This window comes from Rhinopithecus roxellana, chromosome 3, assembly GCF_007565055.1.
Source record: "Rhinopithecus roxellana isolate Shanxi Qingling chromosome 3, ASM756505v1, whole genome shotgun sequence".
NCBI lineage: Eukaryota > Metazoa > Chordata > Mammalia > Primates > Cercopithecidae > Rhinopithecus > Rhinopithecus roxellana.
The window spans coordinates 169,483,271-169,508,464 of record NC_044551.1 but is presented as its reverse complement, the minus strand read 5'-3'; the positions used below and the strand labels follow the sequence as shown (position 1 = coordinate 169,508,464).

General features: G+C 37.5%; 1 protein-coding gene across 15 annotated transcripts in view; it reads right to left on the bottom strand.

Annotated features, from left to right (window-relative positions):
* Nucleotides 1-1,900: 1,900 nt before the first annotated feature.
* The window catches only part of CLK4 (CDC like kinase 4), a 100,806-nt gene continuing 77,512 nt past the window's right edge, over nt 1,901-25,194 (bottom strand). For 3 of the 15 annotated variants that reach the window (XM_030926919.1, XM_030926920.1, XM_010361877.2), the window contains 13 exons: nt 22,461-22,621; nt 21,575-21,641; nt 17,704-17,926; nt 16,510-16,600; nt 16,048-16,114; nt 12,899-13,015; nt 12,645-12,811; nt 11,978-12,072; nt 11,598-11,727; nt 7,598-7,680; nt 4,537-4,616; nt 3,087-3,177; nt 1,901-2,995 (listed from right to left, as the gene is read on the bottom strand). In XM_030926919.1, coding sequence (XP_030782779.1) covers nt 2,855-2,995; nt 3,087-3,177; nt 4,537-4,616; nt 7,598-7,680; nt 11,598-11,727; nt 11,978-12,072; nt 12,645-12,811; nt 12,899-13,015; nt 16,048-16,114; nt 16,510-16,600; nt 17,704-17,926; nt 21,575-21,641; nt 22,461-22,563 — 1,455 coding nt within the window. In that variant the 5' untranslated portion in view covers nt 22,564-22,621 and the 3' untranslated portion in view covers nt 1,901-2,854. The other 12 variants (XM_030926921.1, XM_030926918.1, XM_010361878.2 and 9 more) reach the window with 10 other exon arrangements.

The following is a 25,194-nucleotide window of genomic DNA, read 5'->3' as shown; positions in this document are numbered from 1 at the left end:
AACCTCAAGAAAATGAGTAGCAGCAGCAAACTGGAAATAATCTATTTAGCTGCACTTTATAAATGCCTCATAAGAAAATCAAGCTTGACTTCAATGGAATTTCTAGAAACAGTAAACTATGAGGTATCAAATTATTAAGAAAAATACCTAAATTACAAAGGATTAATGTACATTGGCCATTCTAAATCTTTTTCCCTTTTAGTGTTGAAGCTCAAGGCACTGTCCAAAAAAAAAAAAAAAAAAAAAAAACCTTGGAACTTTCAGAAAATGAGTTAAGAAATACAAGGACAAAGGCAGTTAGGACTAGGAACTTGAAAGCTCAAAGAGGGGAAGGAAGGTTGGCAGAAGACACTCAATGATCCCAGAGGTATAGCCCTAACCTCTAAGCATTTCATCTATCCTAATTTTTTAAAGTTTCGTTTTAATGCCTGAAATTCCATGAATTAGACCTAGAAATTAGCAAATACCCTTTGGGAAGAATGTAAATTTTCAGAAGAGACAGGGGGTTAGCAATCAGTAACTTCTTAATAAGAAATAATGGGAATATTTTTCTTTCCTCCTATATCCTGAGATCAGCTACTCTGAGAATGAGTTTCTGATGGAAAGTAAACACTAATTTGGGAACTTGAAGCACTTACTGGGGGAAAGGACAGGAGGCTTAGATAGTACAATGGTACTGGAAAATGAAAAGGAACGAAAGGGAAAATAAAGAATAGCAAACACCTTAATCTATAGAGCTACACTGGTAGACTCAGGAAAAACTTTTTTTTTTAAACATCACATGCTTCTTTAAAAAAATTATCACATATAGTTCAACTATTCTGAAATACAGTCACTGTATTTGGACTACATCAGAGGCCTAAACATAATGTATGCAGTCATTCTACAATAAACTTTTCGTTTCAGCTTTTTAAAACTCCTAGTCTACTTTAGGAACACAGTCTTACTGTATTGACAAATGTTGCCCCTAAGTAACATGGGAAACCAAGCTTGGTTTCATTATTTGTCCTACAAGAAAATCCCATGCATTTTATGTTTAAAATATATAAACAGATTAGCCAGGCACAGTGGCTCATGCCTGTAATCCTAGCACATTGGGAGGCCAAGGCAGGAGGATCACTTGAGGTCAGGAGTTTGAGACCAGCCTGGTCAACACGGTGAAACCCTGCCTCTGCTAAAAATACAAAAATTAGCAGGGCCTGGTGGTGCATGCCTATAATCCCAGCCACTCGGGAAGCTGAGGCAAGAGAATCGCTTGAACCCAGGAGGCAGAAGGTTGCAGTGAGCCAAGATCATGCCACTGTACTCCAACTTGGGCAAAAGAGCAAGACTCAGTCTAAAAAAAAACAAAACATAAACAGATAAAACTCCAATATTTGTGTAATGAACTTATGAAACAGGGATACTTTTAACAAAAAATAACCTATATCTGGAAATAAGCACTTAGGAATTCTACAAAATATTCCTACCTGGCTGACTGAACCATAGCAACAGACTTTCTTTTCTTTTACCCAATTAAGTAACATTTACCACATAGTGGGTTTTTTGTTTCGTTTTTTCTTTTTTTGAGATGGAGTCTGGCTCTGTCGCCCAGGCTGGAGTGCAGTGGCGCAATCTCGGCTCATTGCAACCTCCGCTTCCTGAATTCAAGCATTTCTCATGCTTCAGCCTCCCGAGTAGCTGGGATTACAGGCACGCGCCACCACACCCAGCAAATTTTTTGTATATTTAGTAGAGACAAGGTTTCACCATGTTGGCCAGGCTGGTCTCAAACTCCTGGCCTCAGGTGATCTGCCTGCCTCGGCCTCCCAAAGTGCTGGGATTACAGGTGTGAGCCACTGTGCCCGGCTCCAGTTTTTATGTGAAAACAAGGACAGTAAAAGAACAACAACAAACCCTAAAGTCACAAAGTTTATGTTAACCAATTAATTAAATTCTGGAAATTTCAGCAGCACGTTCTTCCCAAAATGCTTTCCAATCAAATCCTCCTTCTCCAGTAAGAATTATCACAAACATAAATTGCCTAATTAATAACCTTAATTCTTATAAGTTTACATATTTATGTCATTTGATAAACAGATGCTGGCCAATGTTAAGACTCCTAAGGACTTGGTATTAAAAACTGAAACCTCTCATCAGAATTTCTATTTTTATATCTGTGACTCACCAAACATACTTGGAAATGTCCATTTTCCAAGCTGACTTTCCAGTTAGATTTTAATCTTAAATAAAGTGTGCATGTGGTTTTATTAAACAAACTGTCACAACGGACAAACTAGATGCCTTTCCATGAATGTCTACTTATCACCCTGATATCACCCAATGAAAAAGAATACAACACTTACAATTTAATAGAATTCTAACAGTAAACATTTTCTGAGTTTTGGTTTCTAGTACCTGCTTATCTAGAGTCGATAATAATCATCAACCGTTCAACAATTACAGAAAAAAACTTTTAAAGTTAAGTTCTAAATTTGAAGTATATAAAGAATATTCCTTTAAGAATATAAAGTAGTCAAGATTTCCTTTTACTCAAAAAAAATCACTTCAGAGGTGACCTCCATGTACAAAAGGCAAGACCAATCACATTTATCACTGGACACAAAGGATATTTCAAAGGTATTTAAAAATGGTAATCTCAAAAAGAAAAATTAATTTTAATTTTTCTACTGCATTATCAAGACCACAGTTGCTTAACAAGTTAATTATGCTATTGATACAAAACATACAGTATTTACACTTAACTGTACAAAATAATTTAATGTTTACAAAAATATTAGAATGTTTAGTTGACTGACACAGTCTTAAGTAATCTCTTCTAGAGAAGTACATAGTAAGACCACTGATTCCCATTTCATTTCTTTTTTAATAAGTCAAAGAAAGGATGCTGCAATGCTTCATCCAAGGTAATTCTTTGAGTTGGATCATATTCTAACATTCTTCGAACCAGGTCAAACAGTTTCTCATGTTCTTCATCATGACAAAGCATAAATTCCTGGGGGAAGAAATGTTTTTGTTTTAAAAAAATTAGTAATAGTGCAAACATGTGGTTTATTTTTTTTAACCTTTGATCTTTTTTCTTTTACCTTTAATGGTTTGCAGCGTCTCCTAACATATCTACCAGCAGAACTGTGTTCATCCCAATCTAGCTGGTTATGGTGAAAATACTTGCGTTTTCTACAGAAAATAAAAAGTCTGGATTAGTAAAATAACAAGAGTCACATCTTTACTCTGCACCCATGAGGGGAGACATGGTAAGCAGCTCTCTCTAGGTGTATAGGCTTATATTATATATATGCATACAATTTTTAAACACCTCAGCAACAATTATATATCAGACACCTTATATCCTCCACCCTGTGAGGTTTTAGTGTCTCAACTAAGTTGTTCCTAACTATCATACATGGAACAATGTCAGCTTAAAACTAGGGGCCCCCTGGATTCAGTCCTGTAAATTCTGTTTTCACTAGATCTAGAATGGGGCTAGAAATCTTTAAATAACTCCCTAGGTGGCTTCTGTGGTGAAGCTGTGTTTGGAAATACTACCTTGTCTAAGAATCTGGTTAAGGACAGAATAAATTTCACACTTAGAGTGATATGATTCCAAAACACAAGCTTTTTCATATTCTATGTATTATTTTTACATTACCTTAAGAAAACATTTATGCAAACGTAAACTTAAGTTATTAAAAAAAAAAAAAAAAAAAACCCCAAAAGCCATTTGTTTACTAGATCAGTGGTCCTCAACCTTTTTGGAACTAGGAACCGGTTTCATGGAAGCAGATCCGAGGAGGAGGGATGATGGTTTGGGATGAAACTTCCACCTCAGATCATCAGGCATTAGATTCTCATAAGGAACCTGAATGCAACCTAGATCCCTCGGATGCGCAGTTCACAATAGGGTTCACATTCCTATGAGAATCTAATTCCACTGCTGATCTGACAGGAGGTGCAGCTCAGGCAGTAATAATGCTCACTCACCTGCCACTCACCTCCTGTTGTACAGCCCGGTTCCTAGGGTTTGGGGACCCCTGCACTAGATCACAAGGTAAATATTTTTTATTATATTAGCTTTTAAAAACACGGCCGAGTGTGGTGACTCACGCCTGTAATTCCAGCACTTCAGAAGGCCGACGCAGGCGGATCACCTGAAGTCAGGAGTTCGAGACCAGCATGACTAATGTGGTGAAACCCCATCTCTACTAAAAATACAAAAATTAGCCAGGCATAGTGGTGGGTGCCTGTAATCCCAGCGACTCAGGAGGCTGAGGCAGGAGAATCACTTGAACACAGGAGGCGGAGGTTGCAGTGAGCTGAGATTGCACCACTGTACTCCAGCCTGGGTGAAACAGTGAGACTCTGTCTCCAAAAAAAAAAAAAAAGGAGTAAGATGCAGTTACAATTTACCTCCAGAAAAAAAAAAAAACAGTCAAAATCTATAGTCCTTGGAATGAGCATTACAACGTTGGGTTTTCTATAGTCTGAATATACGCTACTGCACGTATCCAACAAAAGGCTTTAATCTTAAAAACATACCTTGTTTTCTGAATCATGTGTTGTGGTATGGGTCCTAATATTCGCTCCATCATTGCCAGGTGCTCTTTACTATCATGAGTCTAAAAAATACAAGAAAAAGAAATTTAGCACTCTGCATTTCCCTACAAACACATTAACTTGTTCAATCTAAAATTTCAGTTTCCTTCTTTATTTGTATTTCTTACACTGTTTAAAGAATAACTGGGCAAGATTACCAGAAAAACTGTCTCCTCATTTAATCAGCTGCTTAATGAAAATTAACAACCAGTACCCAATGAATAGTTCACTTGTTAACACTTACTACTCCCAGGCAACAGACACACAGTCCCAATAATTCTCTAAACAATTCTGAGCGAGGTATGTGGGAACATTAATTTCAAAGACGTTAAGATACTATCTCAAAGTCATATAGCTCATATATGAGGAAAGTTAAGCTATCAACCCATGTCAAAGCACATATCCTTAAATGAGACAATAACAGAGCCTTGGGTAAATTATAATACAGAAGACTGTCAGACTTACAGCTGGAATGGTATGCTTCTAGAGCAGAGGGTGGCAAACTTCTGTAAACGGCCGGATAGTAAATATTTCAGGCTTGGCTGGTCAAGAATGGTCCCTATTGCACATTCTTCTTTTTGTAAAAACGGGCACCAGGCAGGATTTCACCATGGGTCAAAGTTTGCTAACCCTTGTTCTGGAGAGCAGAGGCTTTATGCAATACTTGTAAAAGGAATCTATCAACTAGTGCACCTTGCATATTGCTTCCAAATCGTGATACATGACAGGAATAAATAATACTAGCTTCACATTTTAAAGAAATTCCTTAGTTTAAGAGTATTTTGCAGGGTGGAGTTAAAATATAAATCACCTCTCCAATAATGTGTACTTCATTTAAAACTCAAAGTGATTTATAATCACAAAATCACCTGAAGCATCCAATTTATATAAGTCAGATGGAAGCATTCACTTTGCTTAACTTTTTCTTGACCCTACAGCTCACCACTGCAAAACCAGACAACACCTCCCAGAACTGACTGATAACCGTGATTCTAAGACATCAAACTTATCTATAAACTCGGAGAACTGTTCAACAGGATCTCTATGGATGAGACAGAAACAGAAACCTGGTGAGGTGCCCCACAAACAGTGAATCCATCACTGTGCACTGCTGCCAAGTGACTCTCAGCTCATCACAGCCGCACACCCCCGCTCCGCTCTAACTTCAAACCAGCCTCAACAGTGCTGAGCTGGGATCTCCAGCCCCTCTTCCCCAAACAAAACAACACAACACCTTCATCATACCACAACCCTACTTAAAGTTCTTCAATGGTTGCATCACCTAAAGCTTTCAAGAATTTACATTTCAGGCTAGGTGCGGAGGCTCACACCTGTGATTCAAAGCACCTTGGGAGGCCGAGGAGGGCAGATCACTTGAGGTCAGGAGTTCGAGACCAGCGTGGTCTCGACAAAACCCTGTCTCTACTAAAAATACAAAAAATTATTGTGGTGTGGTGGCTCGTGCCTGTAGTCCCAGTTACTTGGGAGCCTGAGACACAAGAATCACTTGAACCTGGGAGGCAGAGGTTGCAGTGAGCCAACATTACGCCACTGCACTCCAGCCTGGGCGACAGAGTGAGACTCCATCTCGGAAAAAAAAAAAATCAGATTTCAGATGCAGGTACAACTTAAGGACAGAATGGAAAAGAAAGTAGTTTCCTACTTTTTGTTTTACCAATTGAGGACTTTTTATTTTAAAAGCAAACTACCAACAACTACGACTATAATTACATAAAAGAGACATTAAAAAAAAAAAAAGCAGTAGGGATAATCTAATCTCTAAATAATGGTCAGAATGGCAACCCTAGACAACCATTTTCATTTTGGACCAGTCTACTTTTGGAAACCACTGACTTCTAGGATCAAACCAATACCCTGCAAAGTCTTTGAAGTCCTTTATGAATTGATCCTTGCCTATTATTCTAATTTTCCCATGTATACAGGACACTGACAACGCTATTCTACCCTGAGTAGAATATGTTCATTCACTCCTCTGTGCATTTACAGATACTATTTCCTCTTCCTTATATGCCCACTGCACTCCAGTTTTCTAACTCCTCCTCTTCTTCCTATGTTCTCAATGATGCCTTCTCTAAAGAAAGTAATTATTAACCTTTCCTGGGTTCTCCCTACCTACACTTTGTTTTTTTTATTTTTTATTTTTTTTGAGATGGAGTCTCACCCTGTCACCCAGGCTGGAATGCAGTGGCGCGATCTCTGCTCATGCAAGCTCCGCCTCCTGGGTTCATGCCATTCTCCTGCCTCAGCCTCCCGAGTAGTTGGGACTACAGGCACCCGCCATGACGTCTGGCTAATTTTTTCTATTTTTAGTAGAGATGGGGTTTCACCATGTTGGCCAGGATGGTCTCGATCTCCTGACCTCGTGATCCACCTGCCTTGGCCTCCCAAAGTGCTGGGATTACAGGCATGAGCCACCATGCCCGGCCCTCCCTACCTACACTTTCTACATTGTTCCATCACAGCAAATGCTACACTATACTGCAATAGTTTTCCAATGTCTTTTGCATGACTCGAGGAAGATGTTGTCTCTTCACCCTTATGTACTTATACTTAGAAATGCCTAGGACATTATAGATGGTTAATACTTTAGAGTAAAATACAATCCCTTGTTGTTCCTGAATTCTTTTATAAAAAGGAATAAGTGACCCGTAATGGCCCATTGACAGTCAACATAACCAGAACTGAAAACTGACCACATTAACATTACTGCAAACTTACAAAGGAGCTCCACAACGTAAAAAAGGAAATAGTATGAACCATATGTTACAAACACTAATCACATGCAAAATTAACCATGATCACTCACTCACAGTAATATTTCATTCAACTGTGGTTTTAAAGAATGACCATTTTGCAAATGTAAGTTTTAATCTCAAGAATAATGATGTATGGCAATTTTCCAACATGGAAGTCAAAACTTTAGCATGCCTTTAACATTTACAATTTGTTATGAATTATTAAATGGAATTTACTAGCCACGTACCTGAAAGACTGTGAAACCAAGGTAATATTCAATAAGAATGCAACCTATGCTCCAAACATCACAAGGCTGAGACCAACCTAAAGCTATTTTAAAACAAATAGAAACATTTTACTATGCAACAACTTTTAATTGACAGTACATTAAATCCTTCCCTATATGGGTGCTCCCTTTACAGAACCCATTTGGGAGAATATGACACCAAATTCAGGGTTTTTATTTTTAGTTTTACAGCAAATGCTATTCAACACACTCTCATGGTCCATATGCTCACATCAAGACACAGTATTCTAACTAGGGAGGGGTGCATGTTATGTAAAATAAAAGGGGGACTACCATTTTCCAAGTATACAACCAATTCGTGCAAATATTCCATAGTCTCTGAACTGTTTATATGACGGGAGAGCACTGCTGTTGAAACCATTATTACGCTCAGTTCATGGTTAGTCCAAGAATTTTTATATTTTATTAGCACAAATGTAGGTTTATAATTATCCTCAGAATGAAATTACTAATCCCTTATCAATTATTAGCTTGATGCATGATTTACTTCTTCCATTAAGAGAAATACTACTGTTTTGCATAAATTATATAAAAAAGGTAATGGGAATTACAAGCAGTGTCACCTATAAGCAGAAATTACAGACCCACTGGAGCTCAGAGAGGGATCTATATATAAACATCAGGGCTGTCTATACATGATTTTATATACTTTCTCCTTCAGAATTCTCAATGACAGTATTATTCAGATCAGAATAAAACATCTAGCCTTCTTAAATCTATACTTCACTGGGAAGGAGAAAGAACCAACTACATTGATATTTTAATCTTTCAAAGATCAAATATTTAGTAAAAAAAAAAATGTATAAATAAAACCTACATTCAAAGACATTTCAATTACTTTCAGTATCACTGAGGTTAAAGATAAAGGAAGAAATATATTCAAGTCAATATACATTGACTGTGACTTAAGTCATTTTTGTTAACCCCCCCCCCACCCCAGTGTCTATCATTTGAACAAACAGATAATAATGGAGCATGGACCAGGTGCAGTGGCTCATGCCTATAATCCCAGCACTTTGGGAGGCCAAGGAGGGTGGATCACGAGGTCGGCAGTTCGAGACCAGCCTGACCAACATGGTGAAACCCCATCTCTACTAAAAATGCAAAAAAATTAGCTGGGCATGGTGGCAGGTGCCTGTAATCCCAGTGCCTCAGGAGGCTGAGGCAGGAGAATAGTTTGAAACCAGAAGGCAGAGGTTGCAGTAAGCCGAGATTGCACCACTGCACTCCAGCCTAGGCAATAAAAGCAAAACTTCATCTCAAAAAAGTAAATAAATAAATAAAATATATAAATGAGCTGGGCGTGGTGGTGTGCACCTATAATCCCAGCTACTCAGGAGGCTTAGGCAAGAGAATCGCTTGAACCCGGGGACGGAGGTTGCAGTGAGGTGAGATTGCACTACTGCGCTACAGCCTAGGTGACAGAGTGAGACTCTGTCTCAAAAAAATAAATAATGGAGCATGATTTCTACCTATTAACACATATAAAGTCTGTAAATGATAGAGCTTGGACCTCGTAAAAGTTTTCTTTTTAGACCAGGCACCGTGGCTCACACTTGTAATCCCAGTATTTTGGGAGGCCAAAGCAGGCAAATCACGAGGTCAGGAGTTGGAGACCAACCCGGCCAACACGGTGAAACCCCATCTCTACTAAAAATACAAAAAATTAGCTGGGCGTGGTGGCGGGCGCCTGTAAGCCCAGCTACTTGGAAGGCTGAGAATCAACTGAACCCGGGAGGCAGAAGTTGCAGTGAGCCGAGATCGCACCACTGTACTCCAGCCCAGGCAATGGTGTAAGACTGCGTCTCAAAAAAAAAAAAAAAAAAAAAGTTTTATTTTTCAACCACTCCTATCTCCCAATTTAGTCTTTCCCCAGGTGACTGTAATCTTTTGTAGTACACCATTCTAAATCATCTCATTCTTGGATGAGTTAGCTTTTATACCCAACATGAGGCCAACTGCCCACTTCAACTCTAGCATCTGACTACATCTTCCTCTCCAACCGAATTCTGCCTTCATCCTCGCTCCACAAAGGACCTTTCTATTCTCCCAATCTCCTGATTCTTTCTCCTCAAGGCCAGTGACTCCAATTTCAGATTTGTACTATCCCTTGCTTGGCCACATTTGGAACTTTATTATTAATAAGATTGACTATATTCCGGTGGGTGCAGTGGCTCACGCCTATAATCCCAGCATTTTGGGAGGCCAAGGCAGGTGGATTGCTTGAGCCCAGGAGTTCGAGACCAGCCTGGGCAACATGGCGAGGCCCTGACTCTCTGTTATAAAAAATAAAAATAAAAATAAAAATCCTTGGCCAGGCGCAGTGGCCCATGCCTGTAATCCCAGCACTTTGGGAGGCCAAGGTAAGAGGATCACTGAGGTCAGGAGTTCGAGACCAGCCTGGCTAACATGGTGAAACCCCATCTCTACTAAAAACTGTAAAAATTAGCCGAGTGTGGTGGTGGGCACCTGTAATCCCAGCTACTCAGGAGGCCGAGGTAGGAGAATCGTGCAAACCTGGGAGGCAGAGGTTGCAGTGAGCCAAGATGGTGCCACTGCCCTCCAGCCTGGGTGAGAGAGTGAAACTCCATCTCAAAAAAAAAAAAAAGAAGGGTTACTATATACTATATTTTACTCAATCTAGGATAGCATACTGTAAGATGCACCGCTGTTTTATATACCAATAACAGAAAAAAATGCCAAACATTTGGGGAAAAATCTGATTCTTAAAATTGAAAAAACTTAAGAATTTATCTCTTTCTAATCTCTGAAAATCGCTCTCTATCCACTATCTCTTCCCATATTGCTTTCTTTTATCCTTACACAGCAGCTCCTTTCAGTTTGTACTAAGCAGAAACCCTAATTATCACGGATTTAAAAGACAAGCTCTAGAGTTGTGCTTGTTCAATACGGTAACCACTAGCCACATGTGGCTGTTTACATCTGAAATGTAAATCAATATAAATTCAAAACAGTTCTCCTCAGTCACACTGGCCCCACTACAAGGTAGTCCGTCCCCCACAGTGACTAGTGGCTACCATATGGAATAGTGCAGAAATGGAACATTTCCATCATCAAGGGAAGTTCTGTGGGCAAGCGCTGCACAGCATTCTTGATTTCCTTACCCCTTTACTACTCTAGGTCAATATCATGAGTTTGCTTTCACACTCCTATTCTGAACTATCAAATCCTGTTGGACACACAAAAAAAGTAAAAATACGATTCCACAAAAATGCTTTACAATCTAACCTCAGTTGGACCTAACTTGAGGCTAAGTAATCAGCTTATTACATTCAACTCTCTCTTGATATGCCTGATCTGAATGTTTCCCAATGTCTCCAAGCTCCCAAGCCAATCTCTGACTTCCCTGCTTTATTAACACGACTTGATCTCCAACTTTTAATGTTGAGGCATAACACTCCCTTAATAAGTCCCTTCTTATTTGAAAACTCTGCACCTTAATTCATTTTCTTTCCCAGACTTTCTCACATCAAGGGTTATCACAAGAGCTCTCCTCTTAGAGAAGCCCCTCTTTCTTCTCCTGACCTTTATCCATCCTGTATCTAGACATCTGCCAACCAGTTTCCTCAGTATTTTTACCAGCCATGTGCTTTTGTGATGGCATGAAAATAGGTACTCATATAACTTCAAAATCACATTTCTTTGATGCATTTAGCTAACAGAGCCTGTTTTCTTCTGATCATTTAAGATTTACTTGTTCAAAAATAACCACCACCTGAAATATCTTTCACAGGCAGTATCACATGTTTACCACTCAGGAAAAGTATAGCAATGTCCACACATTTTTTATGAAAATAGAAAACGTTTTCTGAATCCTGCTAAGAAGATCATACTTCCCCACACCACCAGTAAAGCTGTAAAGAACAAAAATCTCTTATTCAATTATACTATCAGAAAGACTGGTGTCTTGTCTACTGACCCAAAATGACCTCGGGAGCTCTGTAGTGCCGGGTAGATACCAAAGTACTGTGATGTTCATCATCATACGTTGCACTTCCAAAGTCAACAACTTTGATATCTGTGTTTTTCAGTGTGCGTTCATCACGTTTCTAGAGAGATACAGTTGAGTAAATATGAAATTCAACAGATATATTTTATAGCACTACTCAAAAGGCCAGCACATGAATTATCTTCTTGATTGTCAAAATAAGCTCATGAGAAAGGCAAAGAAGGATTACTTCTTTTCGGTTAAACATCAGGATATAATGAAGCTCAGGAGTGAAATTCCTCATCCAAAGATCATCAAGTTAAATTAATTTTAAAGACAACCACCAAAATTAAAACAAGTCTTTAACTTACCATTTTAGAATTATATTTGACTACATAGTCAGACTTCACAAATAAAATATTTTCGGGCTTCAGATCTGTATGGGTTAATTTATTATGATGTAAAACTACAAGAGAACAAAAACACATTATTAGTTTCACTTACAAACTTAATTTGTACTACCAGGAAAGGAAGACTGGCAAAGGATACAGTGGTTAAGAGATATTTCATCTTTACTTGTAAAATGTCTATTTTTTTAGTGACAACATTTGGATATATTGCTTTTATGATAAAAACAAGTTTTCTGGTGCTTAAAGATTTATCTTAATTGTTAAGGAAGTAAAAACACAAAAAATATTTAAAAATAGAGATTTATCACCGGCCATGGTGGCTCATGCCTGTAATCCCAGCACTTTAGGAGGCCGAGGGGGGCAAATCACCAGGTCAGGAGATCTAGACCATCCTGGCTAACACTGGGAAATCCTGACTCTACTAAAAATACAAAAAATTAGCCAGGCATGGTGGCGGTCGCCTGTAGTTCTAGCTACTCGGGAGGCTGAGGCAGGAAAATGGCGTGAACCCAGGAGGTGGAGCTTGCAGTGAGCCAAGATAGTGCCACTGCACTCCAGCCTGGGTGACAGAGCAAGACTCCATCTCAAAATAAATAAATAAAAATAAAGATTTATCAAGTGTACTTACAATTTATTGACTGGCAGATCTGATATGCCATCTGCCTGATGTGGTCAATTTGAAATGGCAGAAAGCTGTTTTCTTTAATGAAATCATAAGTACTAAGCCCCAGCAGTTCAAACACAATACAAACATGACCATGATGATCAAACCATTCCAGCATCTGGACACATCGGCTAAAACAGAGCAAAATAATAATTCAGTTTACGGAAATCTGAATATTTCATGTAATAAGATGGCTCCTAGGTTAAATTTATACTTACAAGACACTATTGGGATCAGTACTATTTAAGTGCTCTAATACTTGGATTTCTGAACGAGCTGCTTCACGGTAACGGCCTACGTTTTTAACGATTTTCACTGCTACATGCATGCCATCCCTTAAAAATAAAATTAAGATAAAAATGATAAATGTACAAGAGTGAGTTGAAGCCATGTTATGCTCTAAAGCATAATCTTAATTACCAATTCCTCTATGCCTTTTAACATAATCTTTCAGAACATATTATAGCAGATTCCATATAACATCTTCTCAAAATATTTTGATAAAATACTTTACATGAAGTGATAATTCCCTTAATACTTATGAGTTTTAACGTTTGCTCCCAGAATTTTAAATTTAATTACATTTTATACAACAACAGTTTTAAAATATATATACAATTGTAAACCAAAAATAGAATATGCTACTGTTGAAAGTATTCATTCATTTACCAGGCTAGGCCTACTCTGTGCCAGGCAATGCATAGATATTAGTGATTAAAAGACGTGGTATGTCCCTACGTACTTCAAAGTCTAATGGAAAAGACAGACACATAAACAACTTAGACTTCTTCACAGAAGAGGCAGCACAGAACTGAGTCCTGAAAGATAGCTGGGAATTTGTCAGACTGGGAGAGAAACATCCAGGTAAAGGAGACACCAACTCTAAGTAATGAAGCCCAGAAAAACCTTAGCAGATGCACTGATGCAAGTATACAGAAACAGCTGCAGGGGAGGGCACTGGGCTTTAGACTGGGGCATCTGTAAGAATGCTTCCTAAAAAGCATAGAGCCATGAATGTTTCAAATCTACTTCTTTTTGTCTTCCTTTTTAAACCTAATCTACCTACAGATGAGCCAGCATTCAAGCCTTCTTTTTCATTATGGCCCTTCCACTTTACAAAACCATACCCATCTCTTACTAGTATAACAAGATGTATGCCCTAGGCTATAAAAAACATTTGGGGCAAACAAACACGTATTCTAATGGCTGGATACGAAACCTTTTTCCGCATCCAGTGGTTTCCTATTCATTGCTTTCAACAAGGCCCCAATGAATGTGAACTGATAAGTCACTAAACAAATTTTTTGATGTTTGGCATATACCTCAAGACTTAAAAGAACTCTAATAAGATTACTGTGACAAAGCTTCTACTCCTAGCTATTTAATTATATGACCAAAAAGTTTTCTAAGTGCTTGTATCCATAAAAAGGAAAAAAGAAAACAGAAAATGCTAAACAGTCAGATATTTATCTATGGCTACATGTCCTCATTTTTTTAGAGGCCTCAACCACCCCAAGAAAGGAAACATTCCAGGCCAGGTATGGTGCAAGGGTGTGCCACATGTGACTACAGGCTCACACCTGTAATCCCAGCACTATGGGAGGCTGAGGCAGGAGGATCACTTGAGGCCAGGAGTTCCACACCAGTCTGAGCAACATAGTGAGACCCCATCGCATTAAAAAAAAATTTTTTTAAAGATACATTTCATTAAATACACCAAGACTTAGACTTTCAAGAAATTCTAAAAGGACATTAATGGGATGACTAGTGAAATCTGAATATAGTCTGCAGATTAGCTGGCAAAATTTGAAAACATATGTATGTATAATGATAAAGTAAATCTTATAAAATGTTAACATTTGGAAAATCTGGGTGAAGAACACATAGGAATTCTTTGAACTATTTTATCAACTTTTCTGTAAGTCTGAAAATATTTCAAAATACTTTAAAGTTCAATTTACCTTCACATATTTGTTGCAGAAAAGCAAAATGCGGGGATAATTTAGGATAATATTTATGGAAAGTGAAATGAAAATAAATTCATTAATAAAACATTTCTAAGTATTCAAGAAGAGTTTGTTTATGGATGATGGTAGGTGCCACGCTGCTATGGTATTTAGATTCCCTCAAATGCATTTAAAGAGAGGTACGCTTTATTTCTTAATATTAATATTTACAACCAGTTGGAAATTACATCCTTCCCAAATAATTTATGATAAAAAATTTTAGGTCATTTTAGAAATGTGCAGTTTCACTAAAGTTCTAAGAGCTTCACTTACAAAAAACTTTGCAAGCCACAAAATAGAGGTCCTAGAGGAAAACAGTAAAATGAGGCAGAAAGGGTCAAATCACAAACTTTATTCTCTAGGCCCTAGATGATAAAATTTCTTTATAGTTTAGGAAGCTAACTCTTAACATTTAAGATTAGATATGCTTTATTGCCTCTGCAATCTGAAATTGCCAAATCTTGTATACAGGGTCAAGGGCCTCAGTTCTAGAGTTCTGGGAAATTCCTTCACTTGAACATCCACTTTAATTTCAATGATTTCCCCCTGTTGAAATTGGTCTTTTTTTTTTTTGAGACGGATTTTCACTCTTGTCGCCCAGGCTGGAGTGCAATGGCGTGATCTTGGCTCACCGCAACCTCTGCCTCCCTCCCCTCCCGGGTTCAAGTGATTCTCTTGCCTCAGTCTCCCAAGTAGCTGGGACTACAGGCACGTTCCACCACACCTGGCTAATTTTGTATTTTTAGTAGAGACAAAGTTTCTCCATGTTGGTCAGGCTAGTCTCGAACTCCCAACCTCAGGTTATCTTCCTGCCTTGGCCTCCCAAAGTGCTGGGATTACAGGCGTGAGCCACTGTGTCTGGCAGTCAGCATTCTTAAGATCCACATTCACGGTAAATTAATCATACACAGTTCAAGAAATTTTGGTGAGTAATTTACCCCCTAAAACACATGGCTACCATTTAAAATATATTCCATCTTGGCTAGATACGGTGGCTCAGGCTTATAATCCCAATGTTTTGGGAAACTGAGATGGGTGGATCACTTGAGGTCAGGAGTTTGAGACCACCCAGGCCAACATGGTGAAACCCCATCTTTACTGAAAATACAAAAACTAGCTAGGTGTGGTGGCAGGCTCCTGTAATCCCAGCTACCCCAGAGGCTGAAGCAGGAGAATCACTTGAAGCCAGGAGACAGAAGTTGCAGTGAGCCAAGATGGCACCACTGCACTCAAGCCTGGGCAACAAAGGCCCTATCTCAAATTAATTAATTAATTAATTAATTAATTAAAATTTCATCTAAATTATGAATCTTTCCCCACCAAAAATATCAGAATGTTCAAAAAGGAAAAAACAAACTTACATGCCATGATCAATGCACTCTACAACTTTGCCAAAGGCTCCTTCACCCAAAGTGTCCACGATTTCATCTAAAGTGAGGAGGGAAAAAGAGGTGTAAGTACCTGAGTACAAATTGTCTAGTTATTCAAACAATGAATGCTTAAGTGTGGAATATTTTCAAATGATCTCTATCAAAGCATAACTAAGGTTTCAGCACTCAAATTATTTTAGTTTCAGCTGCTACAAAAACAATTAGATAGAGCTATCTTTCTTGCTCTAATCTCAAATTCCACTGATTATTTTGGAACTTTAGAATAGAAATATTTAAATTCTACAGAAAAGAAGAAATACAAAAGAACAAACAAACCCACAAAAAACAAAATAAAAAAGCAATGAAGAGTTCTTTAGCCCCCCGCTGACAAACTATTCTTAAAAAGATTATTCTTTCTGCAAAGTTTAAAAAGTGTTGAAAAATATTCTATACATCTTGCTCTTAGAACGTCTCCACTTTGACAGATCAGGTGACCCTCCTCATCATCCTCTATACTCCTGGATCTTTTCCTTCGGTGGCTCTTCTGGAACGGCAAGTGGGCAGCACCAAGATCGTCCAGCCAATCAATATATCAGAGTGAATTCAGGGCAGAATACGCAATTCATTCAGCGGGGAGATATTCAGGCATTCAGATAAGCACCAGGCCACGAACAGTTGGCAGGAGCAATTTCAAATTCAGTCCCCAGAAATTCACAGGGCACAGTTTATGTTACAGAAGAAAAACATGGCAAGGAACAGATTTTCAGATAAGATACTTAAAGTGGCAATAGAAAAAAACAACACAATTGTCTCTTTAAAATACTGATTTAATTGAAGTCTGAAATTTAAAGAATGTAATGTCATGATTTACTTATCTCTTGCTATAAATAGCATATGCTGTGAATTGAGATGTCTAGTTTGTCAGAAAAATGTTTTAAAATGTCAAGACTATTTGAAATTATTCTAATTTAGCAATATTTAAAATATACATGATTAAAATAAAAGGGGAAATAAAGGCTAGTTAATTTCAATGTTCAATCTAATAAACACTAGTTTTACTGAAGAAAACTTGGGGAGAAACTAATTCAAAGTTCACTGTTCAAGCAAGTGAAGATGTCTGAGTACAAAAAAAAGGGGGCGGGGCAGCCTTTTTGGATGTTTCCCATTCAGCACCCATTTTCACAACTTCAAAAGAATTCACTGCAGACAATGATGCACTGTACTATGGAACTACGCTCTATGTAGGTTAGTAACATTTAGGTATCCACCAGTGCAATGTTTCACATTTGTTTTCAAGTACCAGATAAAGGGTTTCTAAGGGGAAAAAAATTGCTTAAGATGAAAGATGGGTGCATGATTTTTTTGTAAGAATATGTTACAAATACAAAAATATTTTTATTATTAAAATCAATAAACTCATGATCTGGTCTGCAGAATATGAGGAAATGTGGGCAAATGAGGGCTAATAAATATACAGATCATCTACAAGAATCTGGAGGTTTCCTTTAAGGATTTGAGTAACATAAATACAATTATAATATATCCAAATAGTATTTTATATATATATAAACAATTAGAAACTTATCAGCTCATTAAGAGTACACACAAATAAAACTCCACTCAAAATAAAAACAAAATCAATCATACCGAACGTGACTGATGACTTGAACAGTGTCTATTGCGCTTCCTTTTAGGACTGCTTCTCCTGCTGCGGACTGAAGATTTACTGCAGTGGATTCGATAACCGCTTTCAATGTCTCTGTGATAATGTCTAGGAACATATCCTTCACAGTAGTCATCCCTGTATTCGTCAACGTATCTCCGGTCCCGATAATCTCGCTCATTCAAGGACCTTGCTTCTAAATAATGACTGCAAACACATTAAAAGATTTCAAATTATTCTCTTCATTCTGTAATAATGTGGTTCAAACAAAACATTTTTCTCAAAAATTATTGGTTTAAACAGCTAACTCAATATAAGAAAAAAATTCAAACAAATGAATTAGCATTTATATTTATCTCACAAAGCTTAAGAAATAATTTTACTTCAACAAGCAAATGGGCCCATTATAGAGATTGCTGACAAGCATTTCACACCAAGGAATAAAGCTTGAGTCACATCATTAATCTAGGTCCAGTGTTTACTTGACTAAGTGTTCCTTTACCTTCTGCACCTGTATCTAGGCTGTCTTAATCTCTCACAGAGGTACAATCAGAGGCAGGCAAAAAGGATTCCTTTGTCTTTTAATGTAAGAGCATTTTAGATATCCCTGGCATACAGAGAATTCTTTCATGAAAGGAACATTAGAGCTATAAGGAGCCTTAAATGTATTCCAGCCCTTTCATTTTACCGACGACTAAATTAAGATCCCTAGAAGAAAAATGATTTGCCAAGGTTGTACAGCACATTAGTGACAAAAACTAAAATATTTTCTAACCGCTATTATACAAGCCAATTTTATTACACACATCATCTATCATGTCTCCTCTACTCTTTGCATTTCTAGCCTTGTTATTCCTGTTTGAGACACAGACAACGTAGCTTTTGAGGACTGCCTCATGTGCCAAAGGCATCTAAAATATATCCCCCTAAAGTAAGAAAGGGATCCTGTAGTTTAGAATTACAGTAGTTCTACCACCGTACTTCCCTTTGCATTTCTAATTTCCTGTCATTCCATTGAGAAGTATGTAAGAAACAACAGAAACCACCATCCTCTAGTGCCATAGTGCTTTAATCTACAGACCCCTTTGAAAATCTGCTGGAAGCCATGGACTCTCTTCCCCAAGAAACACATAAACAAAACTTGGCAAGGATTTTCATAAGTCATGGACCTCAGGATGTCAATGGATCCCAGTTAAGTAGCCTTGATCTGATGGAAAGAAAAGGACATAGATTCATTTGGCCCAGTTTCCCGTCCCCCTCTCTACCTGGGATGAGTGTCCTCTTCAACAGAGTGCGAAGCTTCAAGAGGGATGCACATGGAGCACTGAGGGAGAGAGGGGACACCTGCCCAGTCAGACAAATCGGCTAAAATAATCCTAACAAGCAATGGAGTGACGGATGTTGACTAGACTGCCCTCACCAACCCCTTTCCTTTCCCCAGAGTATGATGTCATTCTTTTTCCCAGAGGACTCGTTTTGGCAGAAATAGAAGCATCTTTACAACTACTACCCAATAGGGCTAGTATCAAATTCAGGCGGGGGAGATACAGAAACCTGGTTCTCTTTCCCTAGCGTCAGCTTTAAGTTGTATTTATTGGAGAAACAACTCTGGATATTTGGGTAAGACTGTGGGCAGTCTAGGTTAGAGATCTGATCAGTTGGCTTGGAACTGTCAGGGAGAGACCACCAACACAATAAGCTAGAAGTGACCATACTCTTAAGGGCATCCTTCCCATAAAAGTCCAAAATCCTTCTACTAGAAAAAACTAACACTAACAATCTTTAGCTGGAAAACTGCATGAAGTTAGAGCTGCTAAGCCATAAACAATAATACAGAGTAACAAAACATGGAGTGAACACCATGAGGACAAATTAAAAGGATGAGAGTCTCTTCAGTAGACAATGGCCAATGACCAAGGCTGAGAGATTATATAAACAAAGTCTACAGAATTACACAGGCTATGGAAAGGGTAGACAGGATGAACAGACTGATTTAATTTTTTAAAATATCCACTGAATGCCCAGTGAATATTTCACTATAGCCTTTAAAATAGCCAAGATGGATGAGGGTAAGGGCATTCGTTTTTATATATCCACAGGTCCTGTGGGAGATAAAAAAAAAAAAAATTATATAAGGCAAAGTCCCTGCCAACAAATAATGAACAATTTGAGATTACTCACATAAAAATGAAACAAAATCCAACCATGTAGGAAATTCTAAAAGGTTACATACAACACATGAGTGCTTAGAGTCAGAGATGGGGAAAAAAATCTGTTTAAAATGTCTGTTTAAAATGGTCAGAGAATAATTACAAAAAAGATGGAAATAGAGTTGCATCTTAAAGGGAAGCCAGGATTTGGACAAAATAGAATACAGAAGAAATTCCGGTGGAGAAGAATGGCATGTTACCATCTTAAATTCAAATGGCACTTTTAGCCACAATGGCTTAGAGATGGATTTGTCTATGCATTACTCAGGAAAAAGACAATCCCAGCAAGAGCAATTTTCACATAGGGGAATGTAGACAAATAAGTAAGCTGAGAATAGCATCATTAAAAGCCCTGCATGCTAGGCTAAAGAGTATTTCTCAAAAGATGGTCTATTTATCAGCAACATCAAATATGGAGTTCTTATTAAAAATGGTAACCCTGGACCTCAGGTCATACTCACTGACTCTAAATCTGGTCAACATACCTCCAAGGTGATTCTTATTCACACTAAACTTAGAGAATCACTGTTTTAAGACTTGATACTTTATGTTACAGGCTTCTGCCCACAATATAAAGATAGGGTTTACAGCCACATCAGTCTTTCTAATGCAGAATGGATTAACTAAGCCTGTAGAAAGGGAGACCAATTCACAGGCTACCTCCAAAAGACAAATCATAAAGAAAAGACACTATGCAACATATATATGACCAATGGTTAAAATAATATGTCATAAAAAGCTCTTCTACATCAATAAAATATACTTTAATAAACAGGCTAAGAATAAAAAGATGTTCAAATGATCAATACCTATGTGACAGTGGACAAATTTGTTAGAAATTTAAAAATTCAGTTTAATCAAAACATTATTCTTGGCCTTTCAAAACAGCCAAGATTGGTGAGAGCATGAAAGGGGACGTTGTATAATTTGGCAAACTTTCTAGAAAAAGAAATATTAACCTGTAGCAAGAAACTTTTAAGAGTTCATATCCTTCAGCTTAAAAATGCTTCTTCTTAGAGTGTATTTTCAGGAAATAATCAGCGGCAAAGATTTAGAAACAAAGATTTTTTTTTTTAAATGATAATTTTATAGCTAAATAATGGGGACTAATATCCTATAGAGATTACTATCTTTATACTTTTCTGCATTTTTCAGTTTTTTGTTAGTTTATAAAAACACTCAAAGTTTTTGATCTTCAAAATTAGAATATTCTGGATTATGGTGAATGTTGACCACCAAACACATCTGGTACCAATGTCAAAGAAGGTATTGGCCTGGTGGTTAACTGGACTCAGTATCATGTTTATGTAACTAACTATGAGCATGAATGAACTGTTCATCACTCATATCTCTTCCTTTCTACATATATAACGTATAATTATCCTATTATCCTATGAGTAACTAGTACTAGGACGTTAAGCCTTAGGGTTTTTTGTATTTATTAATAGTGGGGTACAGATAGTTTTCTTTAGTATACTGTACATTAATTATTAATTATTTCTGGTCTTTGAAATCCTGTCATAAACCTTCCCACTTCCCCTTATATAATAATGTGTATAAAGCATGATTTGTCTGCACTGACTACAAATAAGCTCAGTTTGGCAGAACAAGTCTGTTAACGTGGAGAAGGAAAGAAATTACATACTGTTTTTTAAAGTAACCCCAGCTGGCTAATTTAGAAAGCAATCTGGTAAACAGTCCCAATGGAACATCTGCACAAAACAAGAAGAAAACAGAACCAACAAAACAAACGAAAAAGGGAAATTAATTAAACAGTGAAAGAAACTTACCTAGCCTTTCTTTAATCATTTAGAACTTTAAGATTCCTTTAATTCTATATAAATATATTACCTCCAAATTTTACACTGGTAAGAATACAATACAACAGGACACATGCTGTTGCAAGTTTTTTATTGAGGCCATTTCCCAAATTACTAGCTACTACCTATGAAAAACAATAGTTCTTAAATAAAGCCAGCTTCTAAAAATCCCAAACAAACATATCCCTTGGCCTCATCTACAAATATAACCTGTTCAATACAATATAAGTGACTAATAATACATGTTGCTTTTCTCTGTTGGAGTAACTCTTCCCCTATAAAACCCTATCTGATTTCTGAAACACTTAATGAGCACAACTACATACACGTCTCCCTCTTATACACAAGTTAAAGGTACGCCCTGGGCATTCGATCACTATTACTTAACTTTTTGTGTGTCATCTCCCTAGTCACGTTACTGGCAGCTGGGACTCACCATGTTATTTAATACATTTTACATTCACTTACTGATCAACTGTCTCCTACCACTCCCAGGGAGACAGACATACATAAGGATAAAAACTTTGTTTTATTCACAGTTGCAGCCTCAGCACCTATAGTCTAGTCTAAAATAAGTACTCAAATATTTTCTAAATGAGTATTTGTTGACTGAATTATAAAACAATTTGACAGATGAAAGCTATACAAGCAAATGACAAATCATTTAAAACTATTAGAGCTAAAATGCTACTAGTTCAAGAGTTGATTTACCAATCAGATTCTTTAAACTGGTGATGTGGTTTACAATGCCTGTTCTCTTGTGTGCTACTATGAGATCTCCTCTTCCGCTTGTGACTTCCACGGTAGCTTTCATGTCCCCAGCTTTCTCTGCTATCCCAATCAGGGCAGTGAGTTCGTTTGGAATGCCGCATCTGTTGATAGAAATGAAAAGGGAATTGTGGAGGTTATAGATGTGTGATAGGTAAAATATTATATATTAATATTATTTATCAAAACCCAACACACAGGGTCTTAGTTAGAGGCTCCAAATTCTTTTTAGGTGGTAATGTTTCCCAAGGCACTGGTATGTCAGATGACTGCTAAGAGGCATAGAGATCTAGTATTAAACTGTGGGTAATACTGATACCTAAAGACTTTTTTTTTGAATTCTGATTGCATCCAGGACAAATTCTCAGCTTGGTGCTTGTCTTCAACTAACACTTGCTAACTGACTTTTTAAAAATTAAAAAAAAAAAAGGGGGGGGGGGCAAATGAAAAGGTTCAGGTGTACCGTTTCCAGCAGACAAGAGCATTTAGCTAAAAATTAATAACTTTTTGTTTTATTTATCTTGTTTTGTTACTTTCTTATTAGTGATTTTCCAATTAAGTCATTGATACTATTTTCTTTTAAAAATGTTAACATTAAAATGTGAGCTGATTTAAGAAGAAATAATATCACAGTGTCATGCAGCTTTGGCATATTACTGTAATACAAATAACTGAACTGCGAGACAAAAATACTTAGGGATACTAAATATGGGAGGTGACTTTGTTTTAACTGTAAAGAGCTATTCAATGATGAAGCTTTTTCTTCTCAAATTCTCCACAGTTCTTTTCTCTAAATCTCAGAATGACTCTAAGCTTTGAGAATATTAGTTCTGTGTGAATAGAACACAATATTCAACAGAGAAACTGAAGACATATAAAAAGGTGATTTTAGGCCGGGTGCAGTGGCTCATGCCTGTAATCCCAGAACTTGGGGAGGCCAAGTCCAGAAGTTTGAGACCAGCCTGGGCTATACATAATGAAACCCCGTCTCTACAAAAAAAATTTTTTAAATGTTTATGTGATTTTATGAACTCATTTTCTCTATCCAACAAGTTCATTTTCTTATCCAGCAGTTATTCTTAAACTTAAAATCTATTTGTAGTAAATCTGCAGTAACTCTGAAAAAGAAACCAGCCTACAAGGATGCACACTGAAGCATGGTCACAGTGAAATCAAACGTTAACAGTGACATCTGACTCTATTTACAAACTCCAATGCATAACCTGGTTCCTTCCAGGCTCAGCATCTGGGCTCAAACAATATAACCCCTATCTGTCTCTCCCCATCTTAATTATTTTCCAAAGCACAATCAGGTCCAAACTCTGCTAAACAGGGTAGTTTAAATGGTAAAAAGAGATGAATTTCACAATTCAGCAAGGAGCTGAAAAAAGCTAAAATGGAGTAAAATCCACTTAGTTAACCTCATTCAGCTTGCCCAAATGACTAATAAGCAAACGAATGCAAGTAGAAATTTAAATGATTTTAAATGGATTAAAGGCTTTGAAATGAGGCAGCTTCAATTCTTCTGGGAGATATTCCACAAGAAAGTATGCGTCACACCATCAGAGTCTGATTGCCACCAGATAGTCAGATATTTTAATTCACTGTCTTGCTGATTCTAATTCTATACCCATCACGCATCCTTCTAATGTGGCTCTCAGCTTACTTTACAGAGGAAGAGAAGGTACTGATCTTCCTGGTCAAACAGAAATTCTAAAACTCTTGTTAGCGTCTCAGTGGAAGTGAGCATTCCGGTTTGATACAAATGGAGTCACTTCCATATTAGAACGTGACATGAGTAACAGCACAAATTTACTTGAGGCAAAAGGCCAGAACACAAACTTTCTTCATTAGAGCTATCAAGACAAATTTACGGTTGGGCGCAGTGGCGCCTCATCCCTTGCGCCCAGGAATTCGAGACTAGCCTGGGCAACAAGGCGAAAGCCTGCCTTTACAAAAAATACAAAAAATGAACCGCACATAGTGACTTGAGCCTGTAGTCCCAGCTACCGGGGAGAATCACTGAAGCCCAAGGAAGTCAAGGCTTCAGTGAGCCATGATCACGCCATTGCATTCCAGTATGGACGACAGTGAGACCCTGTCTCAAAAAAAAAAAAAAAAAATATATATATATATATATATATATAAATTTCAAGTGCAATTCTTCTGAACCGTTCCGTCAAATACCAAAGTTGTATTTTAAGCACATCAGGAACTCAGCTTGGTTAAGTATTTTTAAATCCTAGCAAGCAAAATCACATCTGATGACCGAGCGTTATTATTATCAACCTCCATTATTATGAAGTTTTTTCAAGACTTCTGTGTCTGCCTCAGTTTCGTTTTTTCCTCTTCTACTGTAAGTCTGCCACAACCAGCTAGCCTCCAGCAAAACAGAATTCTCAAATTATCAGTTAATATGCAAACATTAAAATAAGAACGAGCTCCTTTGTGAGAGTACAAAATTTTTCTCAAGTTCACTACTTCAAATTTAATTCAGCTGTTAGTCCCAGCCTCTGACCTCCCTCACTCACCCTGCAATGTTCAAAAACATTTTATCTGGAGGCACAAAGATCACCCCACCCAGGTTCTATGTGGTAAGGTTCCTTCGCATACACAAAAAAGAAGTTATCTAGAATCATGACACTGCCTCTAATTAATAAAGGATCCTGCGTGCTAG